This window comes from Jaculus jaculus, chromosome 6 (assembly GCF_020740685.1).
Source record: "Jaculus jaculus isolate mJacJac1 chromosome 6, mJacJac1.mat.Y.cur, whole genome shotgun sequence".
NCBI lineage: Eukaryota > Metazoa > Chordata > Mammalia > Rodentia > Dipodidae > Jaculus > Jaculus jaculus.
In genome coordinates, this window is record NC_059107.1 from 29,905,537 (window position 1) to 29,926,323 (window position 20,787).

The 20,787-nt window shown below is 41.1% G+C and overlaps 1 protein-coding gene across 3 annotated transcripts in view; it reads right to left on the reverse strand.

The window, feature by feature from the left end:
* Positions 1 to 20,787, reverse strand: part of Crebrf (CREB3 regulatory factor) — a 72,582-nt gene that overhangs the window by 44,708 nt on the left and 7,087 nt on the right. For 2 of the 3 annotated variants that reach the window (XM_004665017.2, XM_045152677.1), the window contains exons 2-3: positions 3,968 to 4,140; positions 3,161 to 3,286 (exon numbers count right to left, since the gene is read on the reverse strand). In XM_004665017.2, coding sequence (XP_004665074.1) covers positions 3,161 to 3,286; positions 3,968 to 3,976 — 135 coding nt within the window. In that variant the 5' untranslated portion in view covers positions 3,977 to 4,140. The remainder of the gene's footprint in view (positions 1 to 3,160; positions 3,287 to 3,967; positions 4,141 to 20,787) is intronic. The other variant, XM_045152678.1, reaches the window with a different exon arrangement.

A 20,787-nucleotide genomic window follows, 5' to 3' on the forward strand; every position in this document is an offset into this window, starting at 1 on the left:
ATATACAAATAAAAATAGGGTGTTTTTTTTTGCAGAGAGAGAGAATTGGTATGCCAGGGCCTCAACCACTGCAATCCAACTCCAGATGCTAGCACCACATAGTGGGCATGTGCAACCTTGTGCTTGCCTCACCTTTATGCATCTGGCTTACCGGGGATCTGGAGAAGAAAACATGGGTCCTTAGGCTTCACAGTCAAGTTCCTTAACTGCTAAGCCATCTCTCCAACCCAAAATAAAGTTTTTCTTTAAAAAGTATACTAATATGTTTACTTAAGCATTTATATCTGCTAGCAGTAATTACTTGTGGGAAAAGGTTTAAAGGGTTGAAATTTTCAGTTTTCCAATGTATTTTGTTCTAGCTTTGCGTGTCTTCATATGTTTGAGCAGTTTTACTGAAGTCATCCTATATACTATAACTCACCTTTATTAACTATACAATTCAGCCAGGCATGGTGGTCCATACCTTTAATCCCAGCACTCGGGAGACAGAGGTAGGAGGATCACTGTGAGTTCGAGGACAGCCTGAGACTACATGGTGAATTCCAGGTCAGCCTGGGCTAGAGTGAGACCTTACCTCAAAACTCAAAAAAAAAGTATACAAGCTGGGCGTGGTGGCGCACACCTTTAATCCCAGCACTCGGGAGGCAGAAGTAGGAGAATCACCATGAGTTCGAGGCCACCCTGAGACTCCATAGTGAATTGCAGGTCAGCCTGAGCTATAGTTGAGACCCTACCTCGAAAGAACCAAAAAAAAAAAAAAAAGTATACAATTCAATTATTTTTGGTAAAGTTATGCACTCAGTTTTCCAATTTTTCTATACTTCTGTTTTACTTAAATTATTATTTTAAATAATTTATTTGGGTGGACTGGAGAGATTGCTCAGTGGTTAATGGTGCTTGCTTGAAAAGCCTGACAGACAGTCTGGGTTTGATTTCCCAGTAACATTATAAATTAGCCATATGCACAAAGTGGTGCATGCATATGGAGTTCAGTTTCAGCATCAGAATGCCCTGGAGTGCTCAAACTCCCTCCCTCACTTACTTACTGTCTATATGTTTCTCTTGGATAAATAAATCAATCTTAAAAATAAATAACTTTAAAATTAAAAATTTAATTATAATTACTTTTTAAAAGTTTTTCTTTGGAATTTCAAGTGTCTATTTACCTCAAGAACAGATTTGAAGGTTTTAATGTAAAATGTCCCCCATGGTTTCATATGTTTAAATACTTAATTTGGGGCTAGAGAGATGGCTTAGCAGTTAAAGCGCTTGCCTGTGAAGCCGAAGGACCCATGTTCAACTCTCAGGTCACACATAAGCCAGATGCACAAAGGTGAGGCAAGCATAAGGTCACACATGTCCACTAGGTTGTGCAAGCGTCTGGTATTCAACTGCAGTGGCTGAGGCCCTGGCATGCCAATTCTCATTCTCTTTCTCTCTCTCTCTAAAATAAAAAAAAAAATGCTTAACTGGGCTGGGGAGATAGTTCAATGGTTAAAGCATTTGTCTGCAAATCCTAATGATATGGGTTTGATTCCCAGCACCCATGTAGAGCCAGATGCATAAAGTGGCACATATATCTGGAGTTCATTTGCAATGGCTAGTGGTCCTGGCACAATCAGTCTCTCCCTCCCCCCCTCCTCCACGTGCAAATAAATAAATAAATAAATAAAAATATGTAAGTATTTCGTCCTCAGCTGGTAGGGCTGTTCTGAAAGGTTATAGAACCTTTAGGAGGTGGAGTCTTGCTGGAAGTCGCTGGGAATAGGTCTTGAAGTTTTAATGGACCAGCCTTCCCCCACCCCCCACCCCCACTGTTTGCTCAACTTCCTTCCTACAGCTGTGATGATGTGATGTCACTTTCTTGCTTGTTCCATGCACCAACCCCTATCAAAGAATCTACCCTCTGCAATTATAAAACAAATTAAACTCTTTCCTTTGAAAGCTGCTTCTGGTAGAGTATTATTATCTTATTTACTTATGTATTTATTTTTTGGTTTTTCGAGGTAGGGTCACGCTCTAGCCCAGGCTGATCTGGAATTCACTGTGGAGTCTCAGGGTGGCCTTGAACTCAAAGCAATCCTCCTACCTCTGCCTCCCAAGTGCTGGGATTAAAGGCATGTGCCACCACACCCAGCTCTGGTAGAGTATTTTTGTTCACAGCAATAAGAAATAATTGACACAACAGGTAAGTGCATTCTGATTGTGATTTCTTTTTGCCATGACATCTTACTCAATGCATCATTCCTTAAGTTTTTGGTAAAACACCCCTGAAAACAGCTAAGCATATTAAAAACAAATAAACACCTTCTTATTCTCCTCATGTTAACAAGTTTAAATATCCTTCTAAAATCAAACCTGACCTAGTCATATCTTTTTAAAAAATATTTTGTTTATTTTACTTATTTTAGAAAGAGGGAGAGAATCTGTGTACCAGGGCTTCAGCCACTGCATTTGAACTCCAGATGCATGCACCACCTTGTGCATCTGGCTTACGTAGGTCCTGGGGAATCAAACCTGGGTCCTTCAGCTTTGCAGGAAAGCACCTTAACAGCTAAGCCATCTCTCCAGCCCATATCTTCTTTATTCTTTTATCCTTCCTTCTTTTTTGAGATAGGGTTTCCCTATGTTGCCCAGGTTGGCCTTCAACTTTCAATCCTCCTGCCTGGGCCTCTCAGGCACTGGGTTTACAGATGTGAGCATCAACATGAAACATATTCTTTCTTCTTCACCACATCATCTTTACCCCAATCAAATAAAACTAAAACCAAGGGTTGGGGGGAATTTCTCAGTAGATAGAGCTCTTGCTGTGCCAACACAAAGACCTGAGTTCAGACTTCCATCAGCTATGTAAGAAACTGGGCATGACAATGCATACATGACAATTCATGCCTCTAATCCCAGGGCTAGAGAGGTGGACAGAGGAAGACCTTTGAGGCTTGCTGATTTAGCCCAACAAGTTATCTCAAGACCTTATTCCAAAAACTAAAGAGCAGAGAGACTAAGTAAGATACCCTAAATCTACCTCTGACCTCCACACACATGTACACACATGTTCACCCCCCCACAAACACACATGCACACCACACAGAGATTCAAAAGAAACCCCAAATAAATAAATAAATAAATAAAAACAATGAAATCAAAAAATGCTGCTTACCAGTTCATACATGAAATCTGGATCAGAACTGTTTGCTAATAGATCAGTGCTCATCAGAGTCTGTTCTGAAAAGGTGTGGCTTCGAAAGGCATCCCCAAAAGGCGGATCCATTCCGCTTACACTGGGCTACAATAGAATGATAAAGACTACTTCAACACTGACTTACTACACATAAGCCCAACCTTCACTCTACTAAGTAATTTGTTTGCAGAAAACACTCAAGTACACTTAAGAGCTTTCACTACAGCTAAGCTGTGGGCTTCTAAGAGGAAAATACTTAAGATGCCAGCCTCACCTACATAGCAAAACTCTGTCTCAAAAAAACAAAAGTGCCTACCACAAATAACAGAATCATTCTATAACATCTTTACAGGAAAGATAAATGTGTGTGTTTGCATGTGCAAAAAGGATGGAATTTGGGGGGTGGGAGGGAGGTCCCTTGCTGTTTCTTAACTACTTCTAAACTGTCACAATGGAAGGAAAAGAGTTGGGAAGCAAAAATCCAGTAAGCCAGAAAGACAGAAATGAGGTTTTAGTAGTAAGTTTTCCCCATAAAGCTAGGAGACCTAGTCACTTTCTAGCCTACTTAGCAGGTTCTCTGTGTTCAGTTCACTGAACACTTCAAAGCTGTAGTGGAGGAGGAGAGAAAAGGAATGAAGGACAAGCACTCACAACTGAGGACAGAAATAAGACATCTTAAGATAGCACGTCAGTCGTACTATCATTCAGAAGACAGGCCAAACACACAGGATGGAGTTTTTCTGCAGTGGCAAAAACATGAAACTTCACACCTACTCCAAAATTTACCTGAGGCATTTCCAAGCCCAGATCCTGTGAGTCCAATTCCAAACTTCTTTCTTTTCTTGTTTGTAAATTCCTTTCCAGCTTTACTTTTAATTCCAAGATCAAAGATGATTTTCACAATAGATAGCAGGTTTCCCCAAATGCCTTCAATTCAACTGCTTGGATTTTAAATGATTCTGTCAAATAACACAAAGTAGCTTCACTGAGCTCACTGAAAACAAGTTGACTTTCAAAAACATTGATAAACAACACTGTATTTTAAATAAATCTTATCATTGTATTTTCAAGAACTAAGTCATGTCATAATATCCACAATTCTAAATTACACCATTTGAAATTGTTTCTCTCTAAAATAAGTTTGTCAATAACAAATTGGTACCTGGGCACAGTGGCACATGCCTGTAGTCCAAGTACTTGGGATGCTGAAACAGGAGAATCACAAATTTAAGTCTAGCCTGGGCTACACAGCAAGTTCTAGATCATCCTGGGATACCAGAAAGATCTTTTCTCCAATTAGTCAGTAAATAAACTGATTGGTGACACTAAAAAAAAAAAAAAAACAAACATTCTCTCAACTTTCATCTGACTTGAAGTATTTATTGATCTTAGAGCTAAGTTCTCATTCACTTTCTGTTCTTTATGAGGAAACATGTCACAACACTGAATCATGACCATGACGTTCATTTTTTTGTCTCTTAGAAATCTACAACAGAGGCTGGGCATGGTGATGCACGCCTTTTATGCCAGCACTCAGGAGGCAGAGGTAGGAGGATCACCATGAGTTTGAGGCCACCTTGAGAGACTACGTAGTGAATTCCAGGTCAGCCTGAGCTAGAGTGAGACTACCTTGAAACAGCAAAACACAAAAACAAAAACAAAAAAAAAAGAAAGAGGGTTGGAGAGATGGCTTAGCTGTTAAGCGCTTGCCTGTGAAGCCTAAGGACCCCGGTTCGAGGCTCTGTTCCCCAGGTCCCACATTAGCCAGATGCACAAGGGGGCGCATGCATCTGGAGTTCGTTTGCAGAGGCTGGAAGCCCTGGCGCACCCATTCCCTCTCTCTCCCTCTGTCTTTCTCTCTGTGTCTGTCGCTCTCAAATAAATAAATAATAATAAAAAGAAATCTACAACAGTGATGAATAAAATGAACACATAAAAGCAACAGAATTTAACATATCCTCTACACAGTAAATAAAAACAATTTTAAATTTATTTATTTACTTATTTGCCTGTGTATGTATGTGTCCGAGTCTCTTGCCACTGCAAGCAAATGTCCATCTTACTGTACATGAGCAGTGGGGACCTGCAGGCTATGCAGGCCAGCGGCTTTTAACCACTGCTCCATTTTCTCAGCCCCGTAAAACCACATTTGTAATAGTATACACCAACATTATTCTTTCACTTGTAAGTGAAAGCTGTCCTTGCAGAATTACTCCTTTTTTGGTTGTAGTCAGTACTCTAAGTATGACCCAGCCAACTGCCCTCTTATAGTATTGGCTCAATAAACTACTCTCACCCTCCAAATAAATGACTTTTTTTTGTTTGTTTGGTTTTTGTTTTTTCAAGGTAGGGTCTCACTCTGGCCCAGGCTGACCTGGAATTCACTCTGTATTCTCAGGGTGGCCTTGAACTCACCTCTGCCTCCCAGTGCTGGGACTGAAGGCGTGTGCCACCACACCCGGCTGTAAATGACTGTTTTTTTTTTTTTTAATTTTTTTTTTTTTTTTTTTATTTGAGAGCGACAGACACAGAGAGAAAGACAGATAGAGGGAGATAGAGAGAATGGGCGCGCCAGGGCTTCCAGCCTCTGCAAACGAACTCCAGACGCGTGCGCCCCCTTGTGCATCTGGCTAACGTGGGACCTGGGGAACCGAGCCTCGAACCGGGGTCCTTAGGCTTCACAGGCAAGCGCTCAACCGCTAAGCCATCTCTCCAGCCCTGTAAATGACTGTTTTTAATGAAGTGTATGTTGAGGACAAATGGGGATGGGAATTCTATGTACAGTGGTTTCATGAGTTCCAGTTTGGGCCCCATAATTAAAACCAAATACCCTTATAAATTAAAGCAGATTACTTAAGTTTATGCCTCAGCTCCCAGATCTGAGATCTAAATTAATTTCCTTTGATTATGAGCAAGAATGTCAAGAAACAATGCATTACATTAGGAAATAGTCAAACATTTGAAAAGGTGACTGTCATCAATAGAAATATTTTATCAATGTTTTCTTTGTGCCATTGATAGTCAAGCTCAAAGCCTCAACATTTATGACAGCTGCCAATTCAACTCCAAGAAATGGAGCCCACTTCAGTAATAAAATTTTCAGTCTATAAAACTAATGAGCCAAATTCATAACCAAGTATCCCTGTTCCCATAATTTTGGGCCCATTTCTCAGAAATGCTTACTATTGTTCCATGCATTTACTGTGAAGCAAGTATGTTGAACAAAGTTCACCAAACCAAAGTAGAAGATAAATGAAGGCTTCCATAGTAATTATCATTACACAGCATCTTCCATAAAGAAATGCTGGCCCCCCACTGTATCCTCAGAGCTAGGTGGACAAATGCAAAGGGGACATTAATGCTTAAATGGCAGAGTAACACAGGAGGAAAGCCAAAAACTTTCAATTCAAGATGCCTTTATGCTACTACTTGTATCTCACAGATACTTGTATTTTATTTAATGCTTTGATATTAAACTACAACAAAACAGTGACCACACTTTCCCAAAGTGTGATTGAGGAATATTTGTTCTAAGCAATGTTACACGGTTGCTCAACAGGACATTAAACAATGGTAATCCACTGTGTTACTGCTAGACTTCTAGGACACTGTGAGGTGCTGCTGCAGTGCAAATCACAGTACGTATGTATACACAGCAGCTATATCCAGGGCTTTGCAAGAACTCACCTACCCTGCCCAGAAGACCAGTGCTGCTTCCAGATAAAAGATAAATACAGAAAGGAAAGACTAGAATTCTCCATTGTTACTTTTCACTTACTTATTTACTTGTTCATTCATTCATTGACTCACCAATTTTGAGTACAATTTTGTGGGCTTCTCACGTGAGACAGACCTATGGACACTAGAAATAATTTTTACCAATAGATTTTTGCTGCCTGGGCTCATCAAAAATATTCAACATCTCCTAGGTACAAGAAATAAAACAATTCTGTACCAGAAAAATGACTCTCAGAAACAGGGAGGAGGAAAAGGAGTAACTTTGATAGTGGTGCTCAGTTACTCATTGGTGCTACTTGAAGAAAACCAGTTTCAGTCTCTTTCACAGCCCATTCAGGTTCTACCCCGAATGGTGGTGGTGGTATTTGCATTCTGAACACATGTTAAGGCTTTCTACGTACATCAGACAAGGCAACAGATAAAATAAGACAGTAATACAGCCAAAGGACTTTGGCAAAAGGTTACCTAAAGGCCTGCTCAAATCACCCACTACAACTTCAAAAGCTTATCCAGGAGCTGACTGCTGTGCCCCAAGCAACCTACACATGGTCCAAGAACTTTTAAATTGAGTCCCTTCAGAACTTGAGGGGTTTTGCAGATTTCTGATTTGAAGTATTTTTTCAAAAAGTCAATTTTACTATGTGAAAACTGTATCTTGAGCCAGGAATGGTGGCTCATGCCTTTAATCCCAGCACTTGAGAAGCTGAGTCACCATGAGTTCCAGGTCAGTCTGGACTAGAGTGAGACCCTGCCTCAAAAACAGTCTCAGCTGGCTGGAAAAATGGCTCAGTGGTTAAAGTGCTTGCTTGCAAAGCCTACTGACCTATGTTTGATTCCCCAATTCCCATATAAAGTTAGATGTACAAAGTTGCACATGCATCTGGAGTTCATTTGCAGTGTTGAGAGGTCCTGATGCAGCTGGTAGGGGAAAGTCTGACATTTCCTCAAAATGTTAAACTCAGAATTATCATATAATTCAGCAACAACATTCCAAGCTTTTTTGCTTGTTTTTTTTTTTTTTTTTTCCGAGGTAAGGTCTCACTCTACCTCAGGCTGATCTGGATTTCAGGGTGGCCTTAAACTCAATGGTAATCCTTCTCCCTCTGCCTCCCTAGTGCTGGGATTAAAGGCGTGTGCCACCACACCCGGCTCCATGCCAAATTTTTTTTATTCATTTATTTATTTGACAGAGAAAGAGGGGGGGAGAGAATGAATGGGCGCACCAAGGCCTCCAGCCACTGCAAACAAACTCCAGATGTGTGCACCCCTTTGTGCATCTGGCGAACATGGGTCCTGGGGAATCAAACCTGGGTCACTTGGCTTTGCAGGCAAACACCTTAACCATTAAGCCATCCCTCCAGCCCTCCATTTCAAAATTTTAAATGAAAGAACACTAATGCATTTATACCATTATGATATTCATATGTTGGAGTTTATTTTGATTAGAAAATCTTTGCTAGCTCAATACTCAAGATTTTTCTTTTTCACATGGTCATGAAACTACATAGATCTGCAATTCTAAGAAGTAGAAACTGATGTCAGATGCCCTGGCTCATACCTCTACTGCTAGGATTCAGGAGGCAGAGGTAGAAGGAACAATACCTGTTTGCATACAGAGACCCTGTCTCATAAAAGAAAACAAAATGGTAGGGACTGTTCAATCCCTAATTTAAATAATACCTAAAAAAGGAGAGAAGAATGAAGGAAAGAGAAGAGAAAGGGAGAAGAAGATAGGAAGGGAAAAAGAAGGCAGTAAGAGTAAACTACTGATTTGGTCACTTAAGAGGTTATTAAATATATTCCATGAGATTCCCTTGCAAGAAAGGCAGACTACAAGTTGTCCAAGTACCTTAGCAAACCAGTACCCATCTGTAACAAATTCTGTCCATCCTCCCACATCAGCATCCCACCCAACAATTCTGGTTTTGTTTTGTTTTGTTTTGTTTTGTTTTGTTTTGTTTTGTTTTGTTTTGTGGGAGTAGAGTCTCTGTACATCTTACTCTGGCCCAAACTGACCTGGAATTCACTATGTAATCTCAGACTGGCCTCAAACTCACAGCAATCCTTCTACCTTGGCTTCCAAAGTGCTGCAATTGTGTGTGCCAATACACCCAGCTCAGCAATTCTTTTAATATTTCTCATTTATTTTTTGAGAGCGAGAATGAATGGCTGTGCCAGAGCCTTCAAGCATTGCAAATGAACTCCAGATGCATGTGCTACCTTGTGCATAGGGCTTATGCGGGTCCTGGGGAATTGAATCTGGGTCCTTTGGCTTTGCAAGCAAGCACCTTAACTGCTAAACCATCTCTCCAGCCCTCAACAATTCTTTACTTTGAAAACTACTCTACTTCACAAGAGGTGTACAACATAGTCCTTCCTTCAGACATTTAGTAATAAAGCCACTACCTGTTTCATGATACAGTAGATAAGAGATCCCCAAACCTCCACACCCGTCAGGACACATAATGCAAGGAAGACACTGGGTAAGGCATGGTCTTCAAGAGCCCCTTCACCACATGACTTTTGTAAACAGAACTGCAAGGAAGTCACTATACTTTACCCAGAACAGTTCTCTAAGACTCCAGTTTAGAAACAGGCAAATAATTTTCAAAATAGACAATTGTAGTTTGTGTCAGAAATTATCAGCAAAAGGACTATTTTTTAAGTCCTGTTATGGCTTAGCCTCCATGATGGAATAAAAAATGGTTAAGAGACACAGAAGAAGATACATTCTTTCCCTTAGACTGAGTTAAAAAAAAAAAGGTCATTTGCCTAGCCAAAGCAGTATGCAATAGTTGTGATCTTTCTGCATCACCATCTTGTAAACCTTTTATGCAATCAATTCAAGTCTTCTATTATCCCCACATACATGCTGTTAAAAAATACAAAGCTTGGCTGGGCATGGTGGCGTATGCCTCTAATCGCAGCACTTGGGAGGCAGAGATAGGAGGATCGCCATGAGTTCGAAGTCAACCTGAGATTACATAATGAGTTCCAGGTCAGCCTGGGCCAGAGTGAGACCCTACCTTAGGGAAAAAAAAAAAAAAATACAGAGCTTAAGCCAGGTATGGTGGCATATGCCTTTAATCCCAGCACTGGGGAGGCAGAGGTATGAGGATAACCATGAGTTCAAGGCCACCCTGAGACTGCAGAGTGAATTCCAGGTCAGCCTGAGCTAGCGTGAGACCATACCTCAAAAAAAAAAAAAAAAAAAAAAAGTACAGAGCTTGAATTAGACTTGCTGCAAAAGAACTAAACAAGATAATTAAAGCCACATTTTACCGAGAAATCTGAGCAACTAACCGTATCTACTAAATTTCCAAAGTGATCTTTCTTTGGGTTGAGGTCTTGAAAGATATAAAAGTGTCTCAAGAATCTTGTTCAATTCCTTTCCAAAGACTTCTGCCCAACTTTAATCTTAGGAATGGCTAGGGAAGACCACTGAAACAGCTCTCTGGGGCTGGGGCGATGACTCAGGGGTTAAAGATGCTGTGTTTATAAAGCCTTCTGGTCTGGGTTCAATGCCCTAGCACCCATGTACAAAGCCAAATGCCAATGGTTCATGCGTGGCACACATGTGTCCATACACAAAAATAATTTTTTTTTTTTGTTTTTTGAGGTAGGGTCTCACTCTGGTCCAGGCTGACCTGGAATTAACTCTGTAGTCTCAGGGTAGCCTTGAACTCATGGCGATCCTCCTACCTCTGCCTCCCAAGTGCTGGGATTAAAGGCATGCGCCACCACGCCCAGCACAAAAATAATTTTTATAAATTATTTATTTACATGAGAGTGAGTATGGGCACACCAGGGCCTCTTGCCACTAAATGCAAACTCCAGACACATGTGCCACTTTGTGCAACTGGTTTTACATGGATACTGGGAATGAAACCCACCAGGCAGGCTTTGCAAGCAAGTATCTTTAACTGTTGAGCCATCTGCCCAACCCAACAAATTATTTTTTAAAAAATAAATGAGGAGCTGGAGAGATGGCTCAGCAGTTAAAGGTGCTTGCCTGCAAAACCTGACAATTAGGGTTCGATTTTTCAGTATCCACATAGAGCCAGATATACAAAGTGGCACAGGTACCTGGAATTTGCCTACAGTGGCTAGAGACCCTGGCATGCCCATTCCCACCCCCCTCCCACGGCTTACAAATTTGATTTTGCCTGTGTTAGAAACTGTTAATTGTCTGAAAGTACTAGAAGTGATAGAAATCATTTATATATATCAGTGAGGTGCATTATACATGTATTAAAATGTCTATGTTGAGGAAAAAACAGTGTGAGACTTAAAAACAACAGCTCTCTAAACCAACTTGAGATGAATGAGAAGGGTTATTTGTTGTTTCTACAAACTATTAACTGGAAGACACTGGAAACTTTCTGTAGCCTATATTTATGCAGTTAAGTCACTACAGAGCACAAGAGCAAGGAACAGTTGACAGGAACAGAGACACTCTCTAGCTCTTCACTCTTGGTAATCACTGGGGGCAAACCATTCAGAGTATATACTTGTGTGGCTATTTACAGACCAAAAACACACTGATAAGACTTGGTTAAGTAATAAGAGCCATTGTTTTGATAAGATATCTCCAAGGAGCTGGGGGAGTGGTGGTGCACGCCTTTAATCCCAGCACTCGGGAGGCAGAGGTAGGGAGACTATCTTGAGTTGAGTCCAGCCTGAGATTACATAGTCAATTCCAGGTCAGCCTGGCTAGAGAAACACCCCATCTCACCTCACCCTTGCCCTGAAAAAAAAAAATCTCTATGGAGAGATAGCTTGGTGAACAAGAACAAGAACAAGCTGAGGGCCAGATTCATTTTCCCAGCACCTCTGTACATGCCAGGTGGACATGGCAGAGACACTGGTCCCTAGAGCAATCTGGTTAGCTGGACTAGCTGAATCAGCAAGCTCTGGGTTCAAGTGAGAGACCTGCCTCAGTAAATACAGTGGACAGTGATCAAGAAAGACACCCAACATTAACCTCTCACTTGCATATGCATGCATGCATACATGTATGCCCACATGCATATGATCACATATACACACATACCACACACAAACATACACTCAATAAAGCCAAACGTGGTGGTGCATGCCTTTAATCCAAGCACTCAGGAGGTAGAGGTAGGAGGACTGCTGAAGTTTGAGGCCACCCTGAGACTACATAGTCAATTCCAGGCCAGCCTGAGCTAGAGAGTGAGACCCTACCTTGAAAAACAAAACAAAACAAAATTCAATAAAATGTTTATCACTGTTCCACACCCTCTGTACAACCCCTTTTACATTAAAAACAAAAACTTTTATTTAGCAAGAATAAAAATAGATGCCTCCTGGGCTCTTGGGGAGATGGCTTAGTGGTTAAGGCACTTATCTACAAAGCCTAACTAACAAGAGTTTAATTCCCCAGTATCCACGTAAAGCCAGATGCATAAAGTGGTGCATGCACCTGGAGTTCTGGAGTTCATTTGCAGGGGCTGGAGGCCCTGATGCGCCCATTCTCTCTCTCTCATATAAATAACAAATAAATGAATAAATAAATAAATAGGAAGCCTCTGAACAATCCTACCATCACAGAAATATTCTCCATTTCTGGTCTCACAAAGATGATGTCTAGAAAATTCCCAAGTCTACATCTTCAGCTTTGGTATGTGAGTGTGTGAGCCCTACTCTCTGTGGTTAGGGTATCTCCATGTTCACTTCACACAATCTCACATGCAATAGGCCATCATCTCCCCATCCAAGCATTCCTATTCTGTCAGTAGTGCATTCTGTCTCTTCTAGTCAGGAATGAAGGGTTGATCCCAGGTGTGCTTCTTCCCTAATTACTTTAGTAAATCATGTCTATTCTCTTTAACCAAGATATACAAACTATTTACCTTTGGCTTAGCACAAATACATCTTTCTAACTTTCTCATTTTTCCACTTTCCCAACCACTTGGCTCTCATCACCTTAAAATTTACCATTGTAGGATTTGCCCTATAAATTTCCCTCTCCACTTCCTATTTACTTTGGCTTTTACAGGCAGGACTGAACTCTAGACCTTCTTGCCTCTGCCTCTTAGGTACTGAGGTTCTAGGCATGTGTTACAACTGGCTGTGAGCCCCATATTAAAATCATTACCCTTGACTTACCAGATCTTAGCACTGCATTCCAAAGTCTTCAGCAACTCCCCAAAGTCTCTTTCAATATCTAAAATACTCAAGATACAAACAAAATTGTATTTCCAACCCTATCTTTCATTACTCTTCTAGAAATAAAACAATGATAACAGATTGATCTTACTAGCTTCCAAGCATCCTTGAGGTGCTTAAAATCCCACATCAATCCATAAAGGCTTTCTAAGAGTGAGAATCTGATTTTTATATTTTTGCTCAATTTTTTTTTCCTTGCTTTCATTCACTAGCAGACTGTAAAATCTTTGAGACCCACCACTGTTACTTATCTCTGTTTCACTACAATGCCAAAAGCAATGCATCTTATAGGACAGGAATTAGACAAGTTAGCTAACAATGAATGGAAAAATCCAAGACCATGGGTCCTTCAGGATAATGACTCAGAGGTAAGACACTCTCCATACGCAATGCGGACATTACAGAGATGTTAGTCACTTAGTACATTTATTAAGCATCTTGCATGTGCTCCAAAGCATCTTACAGTAGCTTCCTAATTTGAGTCTGTGGAATCATATAGTAAAAGTTGCACCGAACTTTTTAATGCCCAGGAAGAGTCTGTATGAATTTGAGTCACTTTTGTCTGGAGAGGAGAGGGTAATGGAGAAGGGCAAGAAATTATTCAGATCAACAGAATGCAGGTGCGGAACTGATGGTGTATCATTCATTATCCATCCATTCATTCCAAGACTGGAGTTTTAAAGGAAATTACTTGGTTTTCTCAATTGTTCAAGTAAATAAACAGTGTGATTAAAAATAGCAACTGGAAGCTGGGTGTGGTGGCACACACCTTTAATCCCTGCACTTGGGAGGCAGAGGTAGGAGAATCCAGAGAATTCAAGACCACCCTGAGACTACATAGTGAATTCCAGGTCAGCCTGAACTAGAGGAATACCCTACCTTGAGAAACAAAAACAAACAAAACAGCAGCTGAGGGTGGAGAGATGGCTTCACAGGCTAAGAACCCAGGTTCAATTCCCCAATACAAAACATAACCTAGATGCACAAGGAAGCACGTGAGTCTGGACTTCATCTGCAGTGGCTAGAGGCCCTGGCATCCCTGTCCTCTACCTCCTCTCCACCTCCTTCTCTCTCTCAAAAAAATAAAAAACAACAAAACAAAACAAAACTGCATATGCATGGAGGTTGCAGCAGCTGACCTGGTTCAATGGACAAAGCACTTTGTCTGTAAGCCAGAGGGCCTGAATTCACATCTCTAGAATCCTTGTAAAACCAGATACATTAGCACAAGGATCTGTAATCCCAGAACTTCTATGGTAAAATGGGAAGTAGAGGCAGGAGAATACCCAGAATCACATGGGCCAGCTAGTCTGGCAAATGCAACCACAAAATGACAACTGCGATTGCCCGCTGACCTCCACACACACACACCAAGGCATGCACACCCACACTTAACACACACAATACATTCACATTAAAACAAAAAAAAGCAGCAATTTAAGGCTCAGTTGGCAAAATGCTTGTCACACAAGCATGAGGATCTTAGTTCTAACCCTCATGTAAAAGCTATGGTGTGCCCTGTAATCCCAATGTTAGAGACAGAAGGATCCCTGGGGCTTGCTTGCTAGCTAGTGTAGCTGAATAGTTGAATTCCAGGTTCAGGAAGAGATTTTTGTCTCAAAAAATAAAAAGTGGGTAGGGAGAGCGACTGAGAAAAGCAACTTCTGGTCTCTACATGCATGCACATACACACATGCACTTGCACACAGACACAGGCCCGCACACAAGCACACACATCACACACATATGTAAAGTAAAAACAGCAGCTAAAAGACAAGCAATGGTGCAAGCACCAATACGTGGACAAACAACCACCACATCACAGGCACTATAGATGTACCCTTGCAACTTTGGTCTCCTGCCCTGAGGGATTTGGGCTGCTCTTCAAAATTGTTTCTCTCTCCTTTCTCAGCTTTGACATTTTTTCACAATGATGGCATAAACAAACACTAGAGACAATTTCCAAATTAATTTTAAATTGCCTCCTACTGTATTAAACAGTCTATCACCATCAGTACAACCCTAGGCAATGGTGTCTGTAACAGTAAACTTATGCTAGACAGAATGGGCCAAGATTGCAATCCCAGGAATAAGTGTAACAGTAACTTTATGGTAGACATAGTCAGCTTAGCTTGAAGTCCCAGCAGTAGGGAGGCTGAGGCATTGGCATTATGAGTGAAAGCCATTCGAAGCACACAGCAAGGTCCAAGCCAGTCTGGGCTACAACAGTAGGACCCTGTCTCAAAATCTACCAAAAGCACTGGATTACAGGCAAGCATCACCACACATTGCAGCCAGATACCTACTTGCCCCTTTCTATGTGTGAATGCAAAAACCACCCCATTTACTCTGCAGGGGTATTGTGATTCAAGTGTACAGCCAGAGTACAGCCAATCAATAAATAATGGGTATTTTTTTCTCCGATTCCTTTTTCAGTGCATCATCAAATTCCTGGACTTCTGCTGTTAGGAAGCTCTAAAACTCACATAACCAATATCTGACTGTCTAAATGAATTCCCTACTTGTGACAAAACCCCAGCTAGAATTAAAGAGTGGCTAGGGATACTCAGAGCTGGCCCTGGTGACACAGGCCTGTAATACCAGCTACTAGGGAGAAAGAAACAGGAGGATCACAAGTTCGAAACACAGCCTAGGAATCTTAACAGGACACTGCCTCAAAAAGCTTATGGGCTGGGAAGATGGTTCAGTGGCTAAAGGTACTTGCTTACAAATCCTTACAGTTTCAAGTTGGCCCAGGTTGATTTCCCAGTATCCACATAAAGGCAGATGCACAAACTGAAGTTTGTCTGTAGTAGCAAGAGGTCCTAGCACACTTGTTCTTTCTCTCTCCTTATGAATAAGTAAATCTTTTTTTTTTTTTTTTTGAGGTAGGGTCTTGCTCTAGTCCAGGCTGACCAAGTAAGTCTCAGGCTGGACTTGCTCCACCTACCTCAGCCTCCCAAGTGCTGACACTAAAGGCAAGCACCACCATACCTGGCAATCAATCTGTTTTGAAGAAAAGTTTTAAAAACAAGATACTTATGCACTGCAGATCTTATCCCCAGCTTTATGAGAATGATTGTCAATTATACTGGTTTAATCAACAAAATAATCTTGGATTTCACAAAATAAATCATAAACCTGTAAACTAACTAGTCTTCTTTGAAACACTAAAAACTTAAGATAAAATTATGGAGGGGGGGGCTAGAGAGATGGCTTAGTGGTTAAGGAGTTTGCCTGCAAAGCCAAAGGATTCCACTTCTATTTTCTAGTACCCATATAAGCCAACTGCTCAAGGGGATGCATGTGTCTGGAGTTCGTTTGTAAGTGGCTAGAGGCCCTGGCATGACCATTCTCTCTCTCGCTCTCTCAAAAAAAAAAAAAAAAAAATAGAATATATTTTTAAAAATAAAATAAATTATGTGGAGAAAAGCCTCCTCAGAGAGATTTCTGCTCTTAGATTTCTGACTGCGTGTGATTCATAGCTTTGTGTAGTAATACAACTTCACCATAGATTCTGGGCAACCTAAGGGAAGGTCTTACATAAAATTCAACTGTATATCCATAATACCTTATATAATTTCTAATAACCTGAAAACCTATCTATACCATGCACGTGTCAAAAGGGTTCGAAATAAGAAAATAAGAAAACAAGACTTTTCCAACTGTTAAGAAAACAGCACTGGGGCTAGAGAGATGGCTCAGTGGTTGAAGGTGCTTGCTTGTAAAGCTTGATGGCCTGGGTTCAGTTCCCCAGTACCATTTAAAGACAGATGTATACAAAGTGCTGCTTGCATCTGGAGTTTGTCTGTAGGGGCAGGAGGCCCTGGCTTGTCCATTCATTCTTTCTCTCTCATAAGTAGTAAATAAATAAATAAATGAATGAATAAATGGGTAAATATTTTATAAAGAAGAAAACCAGCATGGAATAAAATAAGTAGTCATCTAAGGTAAAACTACAGAGTACCCTGAACCTGGTCCTGCCCCTTCTTCAAGCAGGCGCTTAGCATACTTAGTATCTCTGCCATCAGAAGAATAAAAGTCACTTATTGCCATTTGTCAAGTTTTGAGGGTTTATACAACCAGTATATTATCATGCAGAGTATAAAATAAGCAACAGGGACTTAACAAATGTAGTCTACTAGAAAAACGTACATTTAAAAGCAGAAGACATGCAATGTGTGGTGGTGTATGCCTTTAATTCCAGCACTCAGGAGGCAGAGGTTGAGGATCACTGTGAGTTCAAGGCCAGTGTGATACTACAGAGTGAGTTCCAGGTCAGCCTGGGTTAGAATGAAGACTCTACCTCAATAAATAAATAAATAAGTAAATGCAGAAGACAAAGTTACTGATGAATTAGAACAGGATGTTCCAAAATGGATTATAACTGGAAACCAATGCCCATAAACTATTTTGGTTTAGCCCCCATTCATGGGTTTTTTCTTTTTATCATTTTAATGTTTTTTTTTCCCCCTGAAGTACGGTTTCTCTAGTGTCCTCTACCCAGACCATCTTACACGTGGAAAATCTAAGCTGAGATACTCAAAACTACCAAATGAGCACAAACCCTTTTTATGAAGGTAGTTAACTTTAGGACTTTTACATCTGACACTGCCAAATAAAAGATAAGTTAATACTATGAGTTATTTATGAGCATTCACACTAGTTTTATTGCAGTAGCCTAAACTCTGAAACAACCCACCCATCCATCAACTGTGGTACATCTACATGATAAATACCCAACTGATGACAAATAAAGAGTATCACAAAAGACTGATGCTGGGGCTGTAGAGATGGCTTAGCAGCTAAGGTATTTGCCTGCAAAGCCTAACAACCAGGGTTCAATTCCCCAGTACCCATGTAAAGCCAGATGCACAAAGTGGTGCATGCATCTGGAATTTGTTTGCAGTGGCTAGAGGCCCTGGTACATTCACTCTCACATTCATTTTCTTTCTCTCTCTCTCTCTGCTGGCAAATAATAATAAATTTTAAAAAACCTTTGAAAAAGCCTGATGCTAAGGAAAAGGAGTCAGACTGAAAAGACAAGGACTGTTTACAGGAAACCACAGACAAGACAACTAGAGTGGAGCAAAGCAAATATGCACTAGGGTAACACTTAGGGGACAAAAAAGGGACTCCATGGGACTCTGTAGTGGTGGCTAGGTGATAGTATTTGTCAAAACTCAAAAGTTACTGACATTTTTCTTCTGCTTTTTTGGAGGGGCAGTATTGGGGACTGAATAAAATTTCACTTATGTAAATTATACTTTAATAAAGCTTATTTGGGGACTGGAGAAATGGCTCAGCAGTTAAAGGTACTGCTTGCAAAGCCTGTAGGCCTGGGTTCAATTCCCCAGTACTCATGTAAAACCAGACACACAACATGACACATTTGTCTGGAGTTTGTTTATAATAGCAACAAAAGGCCTGGTGCACCATTCTCTCTCCCCATCTCAAATAAAAATTTCTTAAAGAATAGACAGGCATGGTGGCTAATGCTTTTAATCCCAGCACTTAGGAGGCAGAGGGAAGAGGACCCCCAAGAGTTCAAAGCCACCCCAAGACTACATAGTGAATTCCAGGTCAGCCTGAGCTAGAATGAGAACTTACCTCTACTCCCCCCCACACACAAAAAAAACCCTCTTAATAAATAAGCTGGGCATGGTGGCACATGCCTTTAATCCTAGCACTAGGGAGAAGAAGGAGGATTACTGTGAGTTCAAGGCCACAAGAGACTACACAGTGAATTCCAGGTCAGCCTGGGCTAGAGGGGTACTCTACCTCTGAAAAAAATACAAACAAAGGGAAAGGTAAGGATCAAAGTGCAGTCTAAACACAATAAAAGAAAGGTATGAGGCAGGAAGAACAACTGCAGGCAAGGGACACATGCTGTCCTAACAGAGACCTGAGCACCTATGAAATAGAAGAGAAGAGGTGCATCAGATCCTGAGCAGGGACTAAAAGAATTAAAAATATGGTAGTTGATTTTCATTATGGCAGGAAAAGATGATGAAAACAAAATGAAAGACTAAGGGCTAGAGAGATGGCTTAGCAGTTAAGGCACTTGCCTGTGAAGCCTAAGGACCCATGTTTGACTCTTCGGATCCCACACAAGCCAGACACATAAAAGTGAAGGAAGCACAAGATCACACATGTGCACAAGGTGGTACGTGAGTCTGGAGTTCAATTTCAGTGGTTGAGGCCCTGGCATGCCAATTCTCTCTCTCTCATAGAAAGAAATAAAGAGGCTAAGAGAGGGAGGGAATATGATGGAAGGTAAATTTGTGAGGGAAAAAGTGGGAGTGGGGAGGGAATTATGATGGTTCACTGTCTATAATTATGGAAAGTATCAATAGAAAGTTTAAAAGCCATGTATGGGGCTTGAGAAATGGCTTAACAGTTAAGGCACTTGCCTGCGAAGCCTAAGGACTCAGGTTCAATTTCCTAGTACACACATTAGCCAGATGCACAATGTGGCATCTGAAGTTCAACTGCAATGTTAAAGGCCCTGGCATACCCATTTTCTACCTACCTCTTTCTCTCTGTCTCTCAAAAAATAAATAAAGTATTTCTCAAATACATACAAATATATATGCCAGGCATGGTGGCTCATGTTTATAATTCCACTACTCAGGAGGCTGAGAAGAAAGGACTGCCATGAGTTTGAGGCCAACCTGGGCTACAAAGTGAGTTCTAGGTCAGCAGGGCTAGAGGGAGACCCTGCCTCAAACAAACAGTACATATGAATATAGATGGCAGCGTATGCCTGTAATCCTAGTAGTTGTTGAGGTAGGAGAAATGCTAGGAGTTCAAGGCCACCTTGGATTTCTTAATGAATGAGTCCTATCTAGGCTACAGAGTCCCAAAAATCAAACCCTTGCCCCTAAAATAAAATCCAGAGAAAGAGAACAACCAACAAAAGTGAGATTCACAGGAAAAGAGAGCAGAAATATGGCAAAATAGAATAGTCCCTGGAGGAGGAGCAGACAGGGTGAAGCAGAAAGCAGTTTTCTCCACCACCAAACTCCCCTCACCTGCACATCTTCTGTACTTCAACCAGGACAGAATGCCTTTCGTTCTGGGAAGCTTCTCTCTTTCCCCAGCTGAGTTACAAGTCCTTTGTCCAAACTTTGTTTTTGTTTTTTGTTTTGAGGTAGGGTCTCACTCTAGCCCAGGCTGACCTGGAATTCACTATGGAGTCTCAGGGTGGCCTCAAATTCACAGCAATCCTCCTACCTCTGCCTCCCAAGTGTTGGGATTAAAGGCATGCGCCACCATGCCTGGCTAAAAAACTATCTTAATACTGTATTTCAATGGCTAACCTAGTCTGTATACAACTCCACAGAGAAACAACAGTGAGGACAACTTTATTGTATGGTCTGCAGAAATGGCTCAACAGGTAAAAGTACTTGCCATGTAAGCCTGAAGACCTGAGCCTGATCCTCAGAACCTCATTTAAAAAAATAAGGCAGGCATGGCTAAGCATGTTTCATACATTCAACAACGAAGAGGGTACAGACAAAATAGCTGTGGCTTACTGGACAGCCAGTCTAACTGAAAAATGGCAAGTTCGAGGTTCAGTGAGAAAGCATCTTTAAGGAAGAAAGGTAGTAGAGTGACAGAGGACATCGGACATCTTCCTCTAGTCTCTGCTTACATGTGCACAGTGTACA